This window comes from Callorhinus ursinus, unplaced genomic scaffold (genome assembly GCF_003265705.2).
Source record: "Callorhinus ursinus isolate GAN/ISIS: 27379988/994484 unplaced genomic scaffold, GSC_fseal_2.0 scaffold2, whole genome shotgun sequence".
NCBI classification, from domain to species: domain Eukaryota; kingdom Metazoa; phylum Chordata; class Mammalia; order Carnivora; family Otariidae; genus Callorhinus; species Callorhinus ursinus.
The window spans coordinates 101,488,964-101,506,124 of NW_027397064.1; the positions used below are offsets into that span (position 1 = coordinate 101,488,964).

Sequence of the window (17,161 nt, forward strand, 5' to 3'; positions counted from 1 at the left end):
TAAAAAAAATTAAGTCCATGGGTTTTACATAAACATAATTACACATCTGAGAACAACCTAATTTTGAACATGTCAAGAAATAGAACCTGCGATGAAACTCATCTCTTCCCTACAAGTACTGCTGTAGGGAAGCAATAACTATAAGCAATAATGTAACTATTATTAGATTAATAGTTTCTTTCAACTTAGCTCAAATCCAGAGCTTTTCTTACTCAAAAGAAGTTACCATTCACAAGTAACAACAAAAAAAACCCGACAAATTTCACAAAAACTAAAAACTTTTAAATACCAACCAAGTAAAAAAAGACAATCAACAGAACAGAGAAAAATATTTGCAAATCATGTATCTGGTAAGAGTCTTATGTCCAGGATATATAAAGAATTCTTATAGCTCAAGAACAAACAAACACCAATTTAAAAATGGGCAAAGAACAGCAATCGGACAAGGAAAAGAAATAAAAGGCATACAAATTGGTAAGGAAGTAAAGCTGTCATTATATGCAGACATGACACTATACAAAGAAAACTCTCAAGACTCTCCCCCCACCCAAAAAAACTATTAGAACTTATAAATGAATCCAGTAAAGTTTGCAGGATACGAAATTAGTATACAGAAATCTGTAGCACTCCTATACACCAAAACACAGTAGTAGAAAATGAAATTAAGAAAACAATTCCATTTGCAATTGCACTGAAAGGAAAAAAATACCTAGGAATAATAAACTTACAGAGGTGAGGACCTGTACTCTGAAAACTAAGACACTGATAATAGAATCTAAGATGACATAAACAAATGAAAAGATATACCATGCTCATTCATGGATTGAAAGAATTAACACTGTTAAAATGTCCATATTACCCAAAGCAACCTATAGATTCAATGTAACTCCTGTCAAAATACCAATAGCATTTTTTCACAAAATTATAATAATCCTAAAATTTGTATGGAGCAACAAAAGACTCTAAACTGCCAAACCAACCAGGAAAAAGCAGAACAAAGCTGGAGGTATCACAATTCCAGATTTAAAGATATACTACAAAGACAGGCTAGTCAAAACAGTATGGTACCAGCACAAAAACTGAAACATAAATCAATGGAACAGAGAACCTAGAAATAAACCTATGTTTATATAGTTAATTAATCTATGACAAAGGGAGCAAGACTATATGATGGGGAAAAGACTGTCTTTTCAATGTCTTTCAGTGTTGGTCCTAAAACTAGTATTATACTATATGTTAACTGGAATTTAAATAAAAACTTGAAACCACCGGGGGCACCTGGGTGGCTCAGTCGGTTAAGCATCTGCCTACAGTTCAGGTCATGATCTCAGGGTCCTGGGACAGAGCCCCCCCTTTTTTTTATTTTAGGATTTTTTTTTAAAGATTTTATTTATTTATTTGACAGAGAGAGACACAGTGAGAGAGGGAACACAAGCAGGGGGATTGGGAGAGGGAGAAGCAGGCCTCCCACCGAGCAGGGAGCCCAAAGCGGGGCTCGATCCTAGGGCCCCGGAACCATGACCCGAGCCGAAGGCAGATACTTAATGACTGAGCCACCCAGGCGCCCCTTTTAAGGCTCCCTGCTCAGCGGGAAGCCTGCTTCTCCTTCTCCCTTTGCCATTCACCCCTTCCCCCCACTTGTGCTCTCTGACTCTCTCTGTCAAATAAATAAAATCTTAAAAAAAAAAAAACAACTTGAAATTACAAAATAAATGGTGTTGGGAAACTGGACAGCTACCTTCAAAAGAATAAAACTGAACCACTTTCTTAAACTATGCACAAAAATAAACTCAAAATGGATTAAAGACCTAAATGTGAGACCTGAAACTATAAAACTATAAAGAAAACATAGGCAGTAATTTCTTGGACATCAACCTTAGCAACATTTTCATAGATTATTTTTGCTTTTGTTCCTCTTGTAGTCTATCAGGATTACATCAAAATAGAAAACTTTTGTACAGCAAAGGAAACCATCAACAAAAACAAAAAGGCAATCTACTGAATGAGAGAAGTATCTGCAAATGCTTTATGCAATACAGAGTTAATATCCAACATATATAGATAACTTATACAACTAAACACCAAAAAAACAAACAATCCAATTAAAATATGGGCAGGAACCTGAATAGACATTTTACCAAAGACATATAGATGCCAAGAGACACATGAGAAGATGCTCAACATCACTGATCGTCAGGGAAATATGCAAATCAAAACCATAATTAGATATCTATCACCTTACACCTGTCATATGGGTAGAATCAAAAAGATAAGAAATAACAAGTGCTGGCAAGTATGTACAGTGCACTGTTGATGGGAATGTAAATGTGTGCAGCCACTGTGGAAAATAATTTGGAGGTTCCTCCAAAAATTAGAAATACTGTATGATCCTAGTAATTCCACTCCTGGGTATTTACCAAGACAAAACAAAAACACTAATTCAAAAAGATATATGCACCCCTATGTTTATTGTGGCATTATTTAAAATAGCCAAGATATGAAAGCAACCCAATTGTTGAATGGATAAAGGTGTGTGCGCGCACGCACGCATGCGCACACACACATACACACAACAGAATAATACTCCGCCATTAAAAAGAATGAGATATGGGGCGCCTGGGTAGCTCAGTCAGTTAAGTGACTGCCTTCAGCTCAGGTCACAATCCCAGGGTCCTGGGATCAAGCCCCACGTCAGGCTCCCTGCTCAGTGGGGAGTCTGTTTCTCCCTCTCCCTCTGCCTCTCCCCCCACTTGTGCTCCCTCTCTTTCGCTCTCTCAAATAAAATCTTAAAAAAAAAAAAAATGAAATCTTGCCATTTGTAACAGCATAAATGGACTTAAAGGGTATTATGCTAAGTGAAACAAGTCAGAAAGACAAATACCATATGATTTTACTTACAAGTGGAATCTAAAAAACAAAACGAATGAATGGACACAGAAACAAAAAGGAGAACCAGACTCATAAATATAGAGAACAAACTGATGGTTGCCAGAGGGGCGGGGAGTGGGAAAATGGCCAAAATGGGTGAAAGGGAATGGAAGGAACAGGCTCCCAGTCAGGGAATGAGTTAAGTCACAGGGATGAAAGGCACAGCATAAGGAATAGCGTCAACGGTACTGTGAAAGTGCTGTATGGTGACGGATGGTGGCTACACTCTTCAACAGACAGAGCTGTGGAATCACTATGCTGTGGACCTGAAACTATTGTAACACTGTGTGTCAACCATACTTCAATTAAAAAAATAAATAAAAACACAAACAACCCTTCAAACAAAAAAAGGACAAAGGAACTCAATAGAGATTTTTCCAAAGAAGATCTACAAATGGCCAACATGCACATGAAAAAAATGCTCAACATCATTAGTCATTAAGGAAATGCAAATCAGAGCCATAATGACAACACTTCACACCCACTAAGATGGCTATAATCAAAGAAACAGACAGTAACAAGTATTGACTTAAATACGAATAAACTACAACTCTCACACATTGTTGGTAAGAATGTAAAATGGCGCAGCCACTTGGAAAATAAGGTGCCAGTTAGGCAAAGGTTAAACACAGTGTTACCACAGGAGCCAACAATTCTACTGCAAGGTATATACACAGGTGAAATGAAAACATCTCCACATAAAAACTTTCAAATATTCATAGTACCATTGTTCACAAGAATCAAAAAGTAGAAACAACCCAAGTGTTCGTCAACTGATGAGTGGATACACATAAGGAGATATATCTATACGCCGGTGAAGTATTATTCAGCCATAAAAAGGAATGAAGTACTGATACACGGGTGAATCCTGAAAACATTATGCATACGTAAAAAGCCATATGTTGTATGACTGCATTTATATAAAATGTCCTGAAAAGGCAAATCCCTTGAGACAGAAAGTAGGTGGTCAGGGACTAGGAGGAGAAGGAAATTGGGAGTGCTAATGGTCATAAGTATTCCAGAATATAAAAATATTCTGGAATTAGATAATTGCACAATTTTGTGAATATACAAAAATATACACTTTAAAAAAGCAAATTTTTGGTATAGACTTGTCTCAATATTTAAAATATGCTGATAAGTCCCCCCAAAATAATCCAACACTCACTTCTAATAAAAATTTAGATAAATAGGAATAGATGAGAACTACCTCAACATCTTGCTAAAGAACATCTACAAAAAAACCTACAATTAACATCACACTTAGTTGTGAAAGACCTAAGACTGGGAACCAGATAAGGAGGTCTACTCCCACCACTTAGACTTTATGTAGAGGAGGAAATTCTAGCCAGTGCAATAAGGCAAGAAAAAGAAATAAGTATATAAATCTGAAAGAGATAAAACTACTCCTACTTGCAGATGATTTGTCAATCTATGCAGAAAATGCCAAGGAATCTACAAAGACATAGAGAACTAACAGGAAACTTCAGAAAGGTCATAATCTACCCACATAAGCAGCATACTGAAGAAAGCAGAGGGTGGAGAGTTGAGAATAAGTAGAGCAGTCAATGGTCTGACATGCAGAGGAGGTCAAAAACTGGTTATACTGGGAGTCAGTGAACCAGAAAAACAAAAATCAGAATAGGGTTTTCTTATGTTCCAACTGCAGTTTCTCTATGCTATCTAAATGTTCAAGGACTCAAGCAAAGAAGGAAATTAGGTGGTTTGCTTTTGACAGCTACTGAACATCTCACCAGTCTCTCGAAGTTACCATAAAGAGACTGAACTTATTTGGGTTAAGAATTCTAAAATCTTTATACATACCCCTTTAGGTGATTCTGTTTTGGTTCTAACAATTAAAAAGTAATACTACATATAGACAGCAAAAAGCTGAAATTTTAAGGCCTCCAGTAAGTCTTGAATTAAGATTTCCTTACCATCTGCTATTTTTAACACAGATGCCTAAAAGAACCGTCTTCATTCTTTACCTTTACCACATATACATATATGGATATGCAGCGGCAGTATTTACAGCACATGGAGGTCTAGCACAAAATGTTGCTGTGACACACCTAAAGCCACAGGATTTTAATACCCTTGATTAAATCATGTGTGTTGTGCTCATTAAAACTCAGAGTATACAAACACTCTCCTGGGTAAGGCCTCCAGCAGGGGTGTGGTCCTTCTCCCCAGTGCCAGTATTATAATCAGATTCTGTTTCACAGTTATGATTTATAACACAGGCTATAAAGCACAAACTCACTTCTCAGCCCCCACCACCAGTACCTCTTTACCTGGTACTTTCTACCTTGGTACCAACAAGTTTTAAACTGGGAAACCACACAAACTACACAAATAAACACCCATACACACACAGAATTAAAAGCACATGTGTGGCATCTGGCTGGGAAGCCCTGCCCTTGTACTCCATCAACGCCACTCATCACAGGAACACAACTCCACAGCCAGAGTTCTGGTTCTAGCTCTACCAGGGACCCACTGTAAAGCACATATGAAAGTATATATACAAAAGTAGGGGGCACCTGGCGGGCTCAGGCACTAGAGTGTGTGACTCGACCTCAGGGTTGGAAGATCAAATCCCACGTTGGGTACAAAGATTACTTAAAAATTAAATCTTAAAAAAAAAAAATGTAGAGGGCAATGTACAGAAGTTATGCCATGATAAAATTACAAATTATACAGTAACAGACAAATGAATTGTTAAGTGAATATGAAAAAATGAACACTGATTTACTGGTGATTGCAGAATTACTGTAAATACTCTTTTTTTGCCCTTTTAATATTATGTTTCTATAAACACACGGAAGAGAAATAAGAGGGCTTAATGAAAGCATGTTTAGAATTCTTTAAGCAGTCTTTAAGAAACATACCATGCAAAGACAAATTCCTTACTGATAATGATAGGTACACAGCAGAGCAGGACTTAAAAGACCTACATCCTGTCCCCTGCTCAGCCCTTACGTACTAGGAGCGACATTCCCCAAAGTGACAACCGGTTTTTATGACTTCAAGATTTTCAAAATTCAACAGCTATGCTGTGACCTAAGATCCCTAGCAATTCAGAAATTGCTATGATACAATGATGTATGTAAAAAGTTAGAAAAAGTTCTTGGTGGCAACTGCTTTGTGAGGACTTCACTCATACACACTTATACACCAAATTCACTTGTCTTTTCTTCACCTTCTGGAATCACAAGAAATATCCACGTGCTCAACCACCACAAAGTATAGTCAAAGGAATATAAGTACCAGAAACATTAAGTCACAATTCAAGTCTCAGTCATTATTTTATTTATTTGACAATATTTACTGCATACCTATACCACATGCCAGGGACCTTTTGAGGCACTAAGGATAAAGAAGGGAATAATACAATGTTCTTGCCCCCAAGAATAAACACATTATTTTGCAGCAATATGCGGCAAGAAAGAACATTAAACACAACGAAGGCACAGAGTTCCCATAGGACATCGGATGTGCTATACTGGCTGGCCTTGGTAATGAAGTGTGTCTGCAGTCAAGGGCTGGATGGAATGAGGAGGAGGGCCATAGACACACCCAGGGCACAAATGTTTCAAACAGAAAAAGTCATAAGCGCAGAGGCCCTGAAGCAGGAGAAGCCTGGAATGTTCAAAATTAGCAAGGAGGTCAATGGGACGGGAGCCAAGAGAACTCTGGGGAAGAACATCGGATGACATCAGAATGGTGGTCAGCACCAGATTGTGCGCAGGGCCTTGTGGGCCATGGTGAGCCACTGATCTCGAAAACCTCTGGAGGATTCTGAACCGGGGATTAACATCACATCAATTACATCCTAAAAGGATTACTCTAGGGGTGCCTGGCTGGCTCAGTCGACAGAGCATGCGACTCAATCTCAGGGTCATGAGTTGGAGTTCCCCACTGGGCGTGGCGCCCTACTTAAAAATTTTTTTAAAATTTAAAAATAATAAAAATTAAAGGATTACTCTGCTGTGTGAAAAACAGCTTTTAGGTGCTTGGGGAGAGTAACAGCAAGGACACTGGTCAGGCGGCCAGTGCGAGAGCAAAGGTAGAAGACTACAAGCACTTGCACTAGGAGAAGAGTGGTGGCTACAGTCAGAATGCCTGGGATCCAAAGAGAAAGTCAGCGACAACCCCACCGTTTCTGGCCTGGGAAAGTGGGTAAATGGAGGTAAGTCTTCAGACCTAGAAACTCTCCTCGAGATATCAAATTCAGCTGTTCAGAACTAGCCTAAGTCTTACTGACCTAAAACTGAAAAGGCGATAATAGAATGATTGCTTTTTCTACTCACCGTTTGCTGACTGTATCATGTTTCCAGATTTTTGGACTTCATCAAATTTTGTAAAAATTACATTCAACCTGTATGAAAAAAAAATACATGTGTATATATAGAAACTATTAACTATCACCGTTTACAGTCAATTATATTAAAACACTAATGTGAAGCTGAGTCACACACCCCCCAAAAAAAAATCAAGGATACAAACCCACCTAATAACAAAAACAGTAACTATATTAATAACATTAGTAACAGCCAACAATAATCGAGCACTTATTACAGACTAAGCACTGACTTAGGACTCTCTCTGAAAGATCTCAATTAATCCTTACAGTAGCCATATACAAGATTATTATCATCCCCATTTTACAGATGAGGAAATCAAGCCCAGATAACTTCCTTATAGGGTAACATGGTGAGTTCGGGTGGAGATGGCAGCCCTGAGAGTAAGAATCCAGAGCGCATATTCGCAGGCACTATATTAAATGGACTGACCGCTCTACACAAAATGTATACATTATGAAAAGCATGTTTCTCCTATTTCTGTCTAAGCACAGACTGGTGATTACTTAGGATAAAGATTTTCAAAATGCACTGACATTACAATATAAAGGCTTTTCTGTGACTTCTGCTGAATTAAAAAATGCTATAAATAATTTCTCCAGAAACAAACACTGTGACTAGATGATCTTTAACTGAAAAAAACCTACATAACATTTATTTTCTATTAATGGATCAATGTCACCTTGACACTGAAATTGAAACAAAACCCCTTAACCAGTCAAAATATTCCATCCTAAGTGACACCAGTAATGAGAGAAAAATTGGGGGTAGGGTGGAGTGAAGGGGTTGCTCTGGTAGAAGTCAAGAAAAAACTAGGCTTTCCAAAGCAAAACACAGGTACATTGGAGTAAGTGTAAAGGCTAAGAGTCCAAAGCAATGTACTCCTGCGTTCAAACCCACACCACCCATTTCAGGGACCAGACTAGAAACTGCTTACAAACTGTCCTGTCATACAAGCTCTAATTAGTTCAAACATGTTTGTCTTTTCTTCGCAACTAGAATGGACTCTCCTTCAGGATAGGGATGGGAACTATATAACACTATGTCACGCAGGAGCGTGACATCACCGTGTAAATCCTGTTCCTGCCCTCACTACGGAAACTAGGTATGTTCTGGCCTCCATTCATCCATGGTTCATTCACTGAGTCCAGCACTGAGCTGGCCAGATGCTGAGTGTGTAAAGTTCTTAACTTCTGAAGCCTCTATTTCATTCTTTTCTACTCAGAATGTCACATCCTAAGTGACAGGGGAGCCAAAAGGACACATGAGCAAAGAGAGGTAAAACGAAGGGGATGGGATGAAGGAGCCTGACATCCTGTCTCTCCCCCAGTCCCGTTCCATGGCAGGTTATCGATCTTTTCTGCCCATCTTTCCACCTACGCCCAGATGTAGCCTCAAAATCCTTCTCAAAGCCTCTCTAGGCGGCCACTACCAATTAATCAAAGTTGGCACTGAATTACAAAAATCTTATTCGTCATCTCAGGACCAGATGGGAGTAAAACTCACTTTCATATCCAGAGGTTACTAAAGATCTGGAAAAATGCCTTAGAATAAATTTCTTATGATGTTTCCATCACCTTCCCTCTTAAAAGCACCAAAGATCTCCAGTGGCTTACAAAGAGCACAAATAATATCACTACACAGGTTGCCGCGGCATGCCCTGACCAACTTATCACTTTATTGTGTCACAACTACACCCTCTGACGTGAGCATGCCTGCAAGTTTGCAAGTTAGGAACAAGGTATACCTCTCGCCTGGCTGGTCCTAAAATTCCTGCCAGGGGCAAGAATTTCATCCATTGTTGGTAAAGTAGTCACCATTTTCAATGTCCGCTGTGGAAGAATCTGCAGATGCTCTTTGTCTGTGGTAATGTCTACTCACTGGGGCCCCATTACCCTCAACTACAACAAGCTACCCACAAGCTGGCCCAAACAACTAAGTGTGAAAATGCTAAAAAGATTACTATTTTTTGGTACCTGCACTTGAATTCAGAATTCCCTCAGGCGGTGTGCCTTTCCCTCTACTTACACTTAGGGCTCACTAGCTGCCTCATTCTCTGCTCAGCAATGTCTATACAGGGGCTCCTAAGAAGGTTACACCTCAAGAGATCAGCAACCTGGCTTCAGGACAGTCTAGCACCAACAAAGACTTCCTGAGGAATGGCTTTTGCCTTGAGCTCTGAACACAGCAACACGAAATGCCTCTCTGGGACCAACGAATTTGCACAAACCCAGAAGGGTGAGTTTTATACATTCAAAGACACTGAATATATAACTAATGATTACTCTCCGAAGCCACCAACTTTTTTTTCACTTTTTAATTTTAAATCTCTGGATCTCAAATTTAAATTTTGACAAATAACCAATACAATTTTCCCCTGGTTTTTCTGAGTTCAAAATTTATATTCAACTCTGCAATCCAACTGGCATTTATTTTACTGTTAAGATCTAGATCTAATTATTCCTTCCTAGAATATCTTATAAATCTAGGGGCGCCTCAGTGGCTCAGTTGGTTGGGCATCCGACTCTTGATTTCAAAGCTCAGATCATGATCTCAGGGTCATGAGCTCAAGCCCCATGTGGGGCTCCATGCTGGGTGTGGAGCCTGCTCAAGATTCTCTCTCTCTCCCTCTCCCTCCCAACCTCCTGGCTCAAAATTAGATAGACAGATAATTTTTAAAAATTACAATTTCGTAAAAGCAAATACTAGTAGGCTCACAATCATCAAGCCCCACCCATACACTCAGACCTTTTGACTTTTTAGTCCACTACTCTTCAATATGAGCAGATAACCAAGCATTCAAAGATACATGAGTAAAGTTTTTAAAGTGAAAGAGACCAAGATGAACAAACACATACTCCAAAATCACAACACAGAGGAAAGAAGAGGCAATGAGAAGTTTTAAAAATATATCATTAATACTTCCAAAGAGATAAAGAAAATACTGCAATTATAAAAGCTAACAGGGAAGGAGCCCTTCAAAATGACAGAATAAGGACCCCTAAAAATCTGCTCCTCCAAAGCAGCCAAGAAAACATTGGCAAAATCTATCAAAATCAAGTTTTTCAGGCTCTGGAAATTAAACAAAGGCTGGCAACAATCCAAGGAGCATTCTTCAAGAAAAACGGCTACTCTTGCTAAGGATAACAAGTTTTTCACTGTTTTGCTGTGTCTTACTTCCATCTCCGACTCACTAGCTAAAAATCAACAGCCTCACAATCACGACAGTTTGAAAACCAGAAGCCTTGAAGCCACTGGAAGGAACTGACCAAGTTTGGAGCACCACAAAAATCCCCATTTCAAGAGAACTGTAATTATTTCGCCTGTCTGGCATATCCCAGAATCCCCATTCACAGGGTTTTATTTTACCTGATTCATAGCACACTTAGTGGGAGAGCCTCTTTTCCCTGAAGCCATGATTAAAAAGAATCACCAACAACTGTTTAACATGGCAGCCACCCAAGATGATAAAACTGGAGCAGAAACACTGACCAAAAAACTTACAAAGAAAAATAGAGAATATATTCACAGGGAACTTTGAAAAAATCTGACATATTCCTGGGAATCTGGAAGGCTACGCATATATGTGCGAGACTGTAAGAAAGTCTGAGGAAAGACCTAAGAAGACACTAAGGTCTCATGTCTGACTGACTTTGAGGCTCTGCACAAGCAAACAATAAAGGGGAAGGCAGAGATGTATAAACTGCCTGCCAGGACACTGAAAACATTCCTCAACATACACAGACAGCCCTTCAGCAAAGGCTATGAGATTTACTGGTTGAAGGCATTCAAGGAAATCTCTGTCTAATCATTAGCCGAACACTAAGCTAATCAAGCAGAGATTGCAGGAGCCATACACATCAAAAAAAAAAAAGAAAGAAAGAAAAACAGACTTTATGGAATTAGTTCCGGAAAATCACTTAAGAAACAACAAATCTGGAGAAAGAGCAAATGTGATTTCCAAAGTTGTCACAAGAGATTATTGTAAATGACCAGTTTTAGCTGGTCAAGTATAAAAAAATTGTACATGTAAAGAAACAAGAAAATATGGCCCATACAGGGGAAAAAAAACTAGTCAAAGAAACTATCCTTAAAGGAAGCCCAGACAATGAACTTACTAGATGAATACTTGAAATCAACTATTAGAAATATGTTGAAAAAACTAAAGGAAAGTATAAGAACAATGTGTCACCAAATAGAGACTATCAATGAAGAAGTCGAAAACATAAGAATCATAGAGAAATTCTAGAAATGAAAAGTACAAAAACTGAAATAAATTCACTAGATGGGAGCGTCTCGCTGGCTCGGTCAATAGAGAATGCAACTCTTCATTTCTAGGTTGTGGGTTAAAGCCCCATGTTGGTATAGAGATTACCTAAAAAAATAAAACCTTTTAAAAAAAATTCTTAAGAGGGTTCAACAACAAATTTTTGCTGGGGGAAGAAAAAAGCTGCAAATTTGAAGATCAATAGACAATACCCTGTCTGAGAAACAGAATAAGAACAGAGCCTAAGAGTTCATGTTCTTATAATACCAACGTACCAACATACACATAATGAGAATACCAAAAGAAGAGGAGAAAGAAAAAAACGACAGAACATGTGGAGAAATAATGGCCAAAAAATTCATTTATATAAATTTTAATCTACATGTTCAAGAAGCTCAACAATCTTCAAATAGGGTAAACTTAGAGATCCTAACCTAGACATAAGAGAAACAAGCTGTGGGAAGAAAAGACAAAGAAAATCTTGAACGCAACAACAAACAAGTCAGGAAACAGATGTTGGTGAGGATGCCGAGAAAGGGGAACCCTCCTACACTGTTGGTGGGAATGCAAGCTGGTGCAGCCGCTCTGGAAAACAGTATGGAGGTTCCTCAAACAGTTAAAAATAGAGCTACCCTACGACCCAGCAATTGTACTACTAGATATTTACCCCAAAGATACAGATGTAGTGATCCAAAGAGGCACCTGCATCCCAATGTTTATAGAAGCAATGTCCATAATAACCAAACTATGGAAAGAGCCAAGATGTCCACTGACAGATGAATGGATAAAGAAGATGTGGTGTGTATATGTATGTGTTTGTGTGTGTGTGTGCGCGCGCACGCATGGAATATTACCCAGCCATCAGAAAGGATGAAATCTTACCATTTACATCAACGTGGATGGAACTGGAAGGTATTATGCTGAGCAAAATAAGTCAATCAGAGAAAGACAATTATCATATGGTTTCACTCATATGAGGAATATAAGAAACAGCACAGAGGATCATAGAGGAAGGAAGAGAAAACGGAATGGGAAGAAATCAGAGAGGAAGACAAACCATGAGAGACTTAACTATGGGAAAGAAACAGAGTTGCTGGAGGGGAGGGAGGTGGGGGGGAATAGGGTAACTAGGTGATGGGCATTAAGAAGGGCACGTAACGTGATGAGCACTAGGTATTACATGCAACTGATAAATTACTAAACACTACATCTGAAACTAATGATTCACTACATGTTGGCTAACTGAATTTAAATAAAAAAAGAAAGCAACAACAGAAGTCACTTATCAGGTACAAAAAATATCCTCAATAAGATAATTTCTCATTAAAAAAAAAGTGGAGAACAGGTGGCAGTGGGATGACATATTCAGTCTTGAAATTTAAAATCTCAACAAAGTATACTTCAATAATTTGAAAATAAGCAAGCAAATACGTACATACATAAAATAAAACATAAAAAGCTCAACCAAGAATTCTACATGCAACAAAATTATCCTTCAAAAATGAAACAGAGAATCTTCTCTGGACCAAAGATATTTCAGTCTTTACATGAAGTCATACTACCAATATAATGAATTGCAGACTCTGAGTGGGGGGAGATGAAGGAGATGAAGGAGAATTTAAGACATTCCTAGATAAACAAAAAAATTAGACAAGTCCTTCAGCTGGAAATGAAAGAAGACCATACATTAGCCCGAATCCACATGACAGTATAAAAAACACCAGTAAAAGTAACTACAAAGGTAAACATAAAACCTAGGTAAATGTAACAGATAGTATAAATGTATTTTTTGTTGTTTTTAACTTTTTTCTTGTCCTACATGACTTAAAAGGAAACTACATAAAGCAAGAAGTATAAAACTGTGTGTATTGGTGGTCTGTAATATACAAAGATGTATAGATAAACACAGCAGAAGAAACAAGGGGAGAAAACAGAACTGTGTAAGACTAAAGTTGTTTTTTTTTTTTTAAGATTTTATTTATTTATTTGTTAGAGAGAGCGAGTGTGGGCGAGAGAGAGTGAGCAAGGGTACAAGCAGGGGGAGCTGCAGGCAGAGGGAGAAGCAGGCTTCCCGCTGAGCAAGGAGCCTGATGCAGGACTCGATCCCAGGACCCTGAGATCATGACCTGAGCCGAAGGCAGACGCTTAACCGACTGAGCCACCCAGGCGTCCCAAGGGTAAAGTTTTTAATACTGAAATTAATTAAGGGTAATAATTCTAACTAGGTGTTTATAAGTTAAGATGTCAACTGAAATCCCCAGAGCAAACACTAAGAAAATAAAACAATACAAAAACACAGAATAACAACTGCTGGCACTGCTGGCAGGAATGCAAAACGGTGCATCAGCTATGGAAAACAGTATGGTGGTTCCTCAAAATATTAAACACAGCAGCGTGTGATCCAGCAAATCTACTTCTGAAATCTAACCAAAAGAACTGAATGCAGGGACTGTAAGAGAGACCTGTATATCCACTTTCACAGCAGCATTATTCACAATAGCCAAAAAGTGGAAGCAAGTGTCTATCAACAGAGGAATGGAGCAACAAAATGTGATATATACATACAGTGGAATTTTATTCAGCAATACAAAGGAATGACTCATGGTATACTGTGGTTGAACTTGGAAGATACTGTGGTAAGTGAAAGAAGGCAGTCAAGAAAAAGTTACATTTTGTGTGATTTGCATGAAATGTCCCAAAACAGACAAATCCATACACATAAAAAGTAGACTAGTGGTTGCCAGGAACTAGGTAGAAGGAAGGAATAGAGAGTGACTGCTGACGGATACAGGGATTCTTTTCGAATGTTCTAAAACTTGATAGAAGTGACAGCTACACAACTTTCTGAATATACTAGAAACAACTGAATTGTTCACTTTAAAGGGTATATAGTAAATTATAAAAATACGAAAATTATGGTGTAGGAATATTTCAAGAAGGCTCTTATTCAAAAAACAGAAACAGAATGCTATAAAAAGGGACCATACAATTGGAAGAGAAAGGAAAAATTTTTAAATCAAATACCCAATATCCAAGTGGTCATAATATAACTACAATATTTATAAATATAACTTTTATATGTATATGCTTATATTTATAAATACAATAGTTATATTTCTAAAGTACCTTGCTCAGAAAGACATGAGGTTCCAGATAGAAAAGCCCTCCAAGCGCACCACACAAAAAATGAAAATGGTCCCATACAAGACCCATCAACCATAATGTTTCAGACAAAATCAAAGTTACCTACATAGGATGAAGAATCAGAACGGATTTAGAATTCTCAGTAGAAACACTGAAAGCTGGAACGACTCAATGGAGCACTGGCTTTAACATTTACACTGAGGGGAGCCTGGGTGGCTCAGTCGGTTAAGCGTCTGATTTCGGCTCAGGTCATGATCTCCGGGTCCTGGGAGTGAGCCCCGTGTTAGGCTCCCCCACTGTCTGCTTGTCCCTCTGCCCCTCCCACTGCTCGCTCTAATAAATGAGATCTTAAAAAAAAAATTAATTTTAGCCACCAGACAGACAAGACTCAAATAACAACCAAATGCATGGCCCAAAAGCAAAATTCTGGCTCCTCCAAAGTAAAGCAGATGAAAGGGCAAATCTCTTCCCACCTGTGAAATGGAAAAAGGAGCTGTGCCACAAAGCATATTATTGATCTTAATGTTTATGTCACTTAGCTGATACTATCAAGGCATTTTTTTCATCACATATTTCCTAGAGATATAATTAATCTTCTCAAACACAGCACTCACTCAATGGACAAACTCTTAAGAGGGCAGCATTTTATTTCAGGATGCAAGTTTCAGAAAGCACCACGCATGGGGCACCTAGGTGGCTCAGTCATTAAGAGTCTGCCTTCTGCTCAGGTCATGATCCCAGGGTCCTGGGACTGAGCCCCACATCGGGCTCCCTGCTCCTCCCTCTCCCACTCCCCCTACTTGTGTTCCCTCTCTTGCTGTGTCTCTGTCAAATAAATAAATAATAAAATCTTTAAAAAAAAAAAAAAAAGAAAGAAAAGAAAGAAAGAACCACGCATAACCCACGCTACTTTATTAGTCCTGTGGCATCATGCTAGGCTGAAAATCTGTGATGCTCACATAACAGCAAAATAGATATATATAAATGACGAACAGAAGTCTAGAATGTTCAAGTATTCCCGTCAACCAGTTGGAGCCACAAATAGCAGACAATGAATTTCCAAACAACGGCAGGATTCTTCCAAAGTTTCATTCCATTTGCACGTGTTCCTGACAAAATCAAAATAAAGGTGGCAGCCAGAGGCTCTGACCCTCACAGTGCTAGGTAAGTGTCTTGTAATAAATACAAAGAAACACGAAGTTTTGGCCTCTTTCACCAGAGTAATGCCTTTTTTTTTTTTTTAACATTTATTTATTTGAGAGAGAGAGAGAGATAGCAAGAGCAGGAACATAAGCAAGGGGAGTGGGAGAGGGAGAAGCAGGCTTCCCGCCGAGCAGGGAGCCCAACGCAGGCTCGATCCCAGGACCCTGAGATCATGACCTGAGCCGAAGGCGGACGCTTAACAACTGAGCCACCCAGGCGCCCCCAGAGTAATGCCTTTGAAGCACCAACAGCCTCCTTTTCCAGGCACTGTGCCCACCAGAGTTTTATGGCGACAGCCGGGAAGCATCTGGGCCCATTTCCTTAGGACTACCCTCTGCATATGGTCTACAAATTTTAGGAAGGATTTTAGGTCACATGAGAGATCAGAAACCTCATTCCCATTCACAGAAGACCAAATTCTGCAGCTTCATTTAAAAAAAAAAAAAAAAAGGGAGGGTGGTGGTATAAAATCCCATCACTGGGAGGCTGAAGGAGAAGGTTCTAGCCCCAGCTCTGGTTGGCATTACCTGCCCCCTGGAGCCTTACCTAAATCGCCTTCTGTGTTGGGGTCCCCAAGTCCACACCCAGGTTTAATGACTGGCTGGGAGGACTCAGGGCTCGGCACACATTCACACTCACAGCTATCACTATCGTAACTTAGGACACTCCAAGAAACCAGCAAAGGGAGAAGGTACATGGGGTGAGGTCTGCAGGAAAGCAGGCACAAGCTTCCTAGAGCCCCTCCCAGTGGAGTGGAATCACAGAAGACATGCTTAACATCCCCAGCAACAAGCTGTGATAATCACAACACGTGCGCCGTGCTGTCTCCCAGGGCACTGCTGGGCTGGTCATACAGACACTCCCTGGGGTAGCATTTACCAGCATGCCAGACTCCCAGAAAGAAAGCAGGTGTTCAGTGTAACACACACTGCTAGGGCACAGTGAGCCACTCTTGCCCACTCTTTTGGGAATGGGAAGCCCCCAGATCAAAGCTTCCAGCCGCCAGCCCAGGGCCAGCATTGCAAGCCGGCCTCCCCAAGGACAGCAGTCTCCTCTGAGCACTTATCTCTCCAGATCTCAGTGTCACCATGTCACCTCCCAGGTGTACAGGCTTGCTACAGCAGCCTTCAGACAGGACAAGTGAGATGGTCTGCTCACGGCCTAGGGCTACCGTGAGCTACACAGCCTGCTTAGGCCACCCCTGGAGCAGGAAAAGGCTTCACTGCTCACAGCCTGTCTTCCCAACGATGATGCT

The 17,161-nt window shown here is 39.6% G+C and overlaps 1 protein-coding gene across 4 annotated transcripts in view; it reads right to left on the minus strand.

Annotated features, from left to right (window-relative positions):
• Positions 1-17,161, minus strand: part of CLASP1 (cytoplasmic linker associated protein 1) — a 260,116-nt gene that overhangs the window by 142,976 nt on the left and 99,979 nt on the right. For all 4 annotated transcript variants that reach the window (XM_073885224.1, XM_073885214.1, XM_073885207.1 and 1 more), the window contains exon 8: positions 7,242-7,309. In XM_073885224.1, coding sequence (XP_073741325.1) covers positions 7,242-7,309 — 68 coding nt within the window. The remainder of the gene's footprint in view (positions 1-7,241; positions 7,310-17,161) is intronic.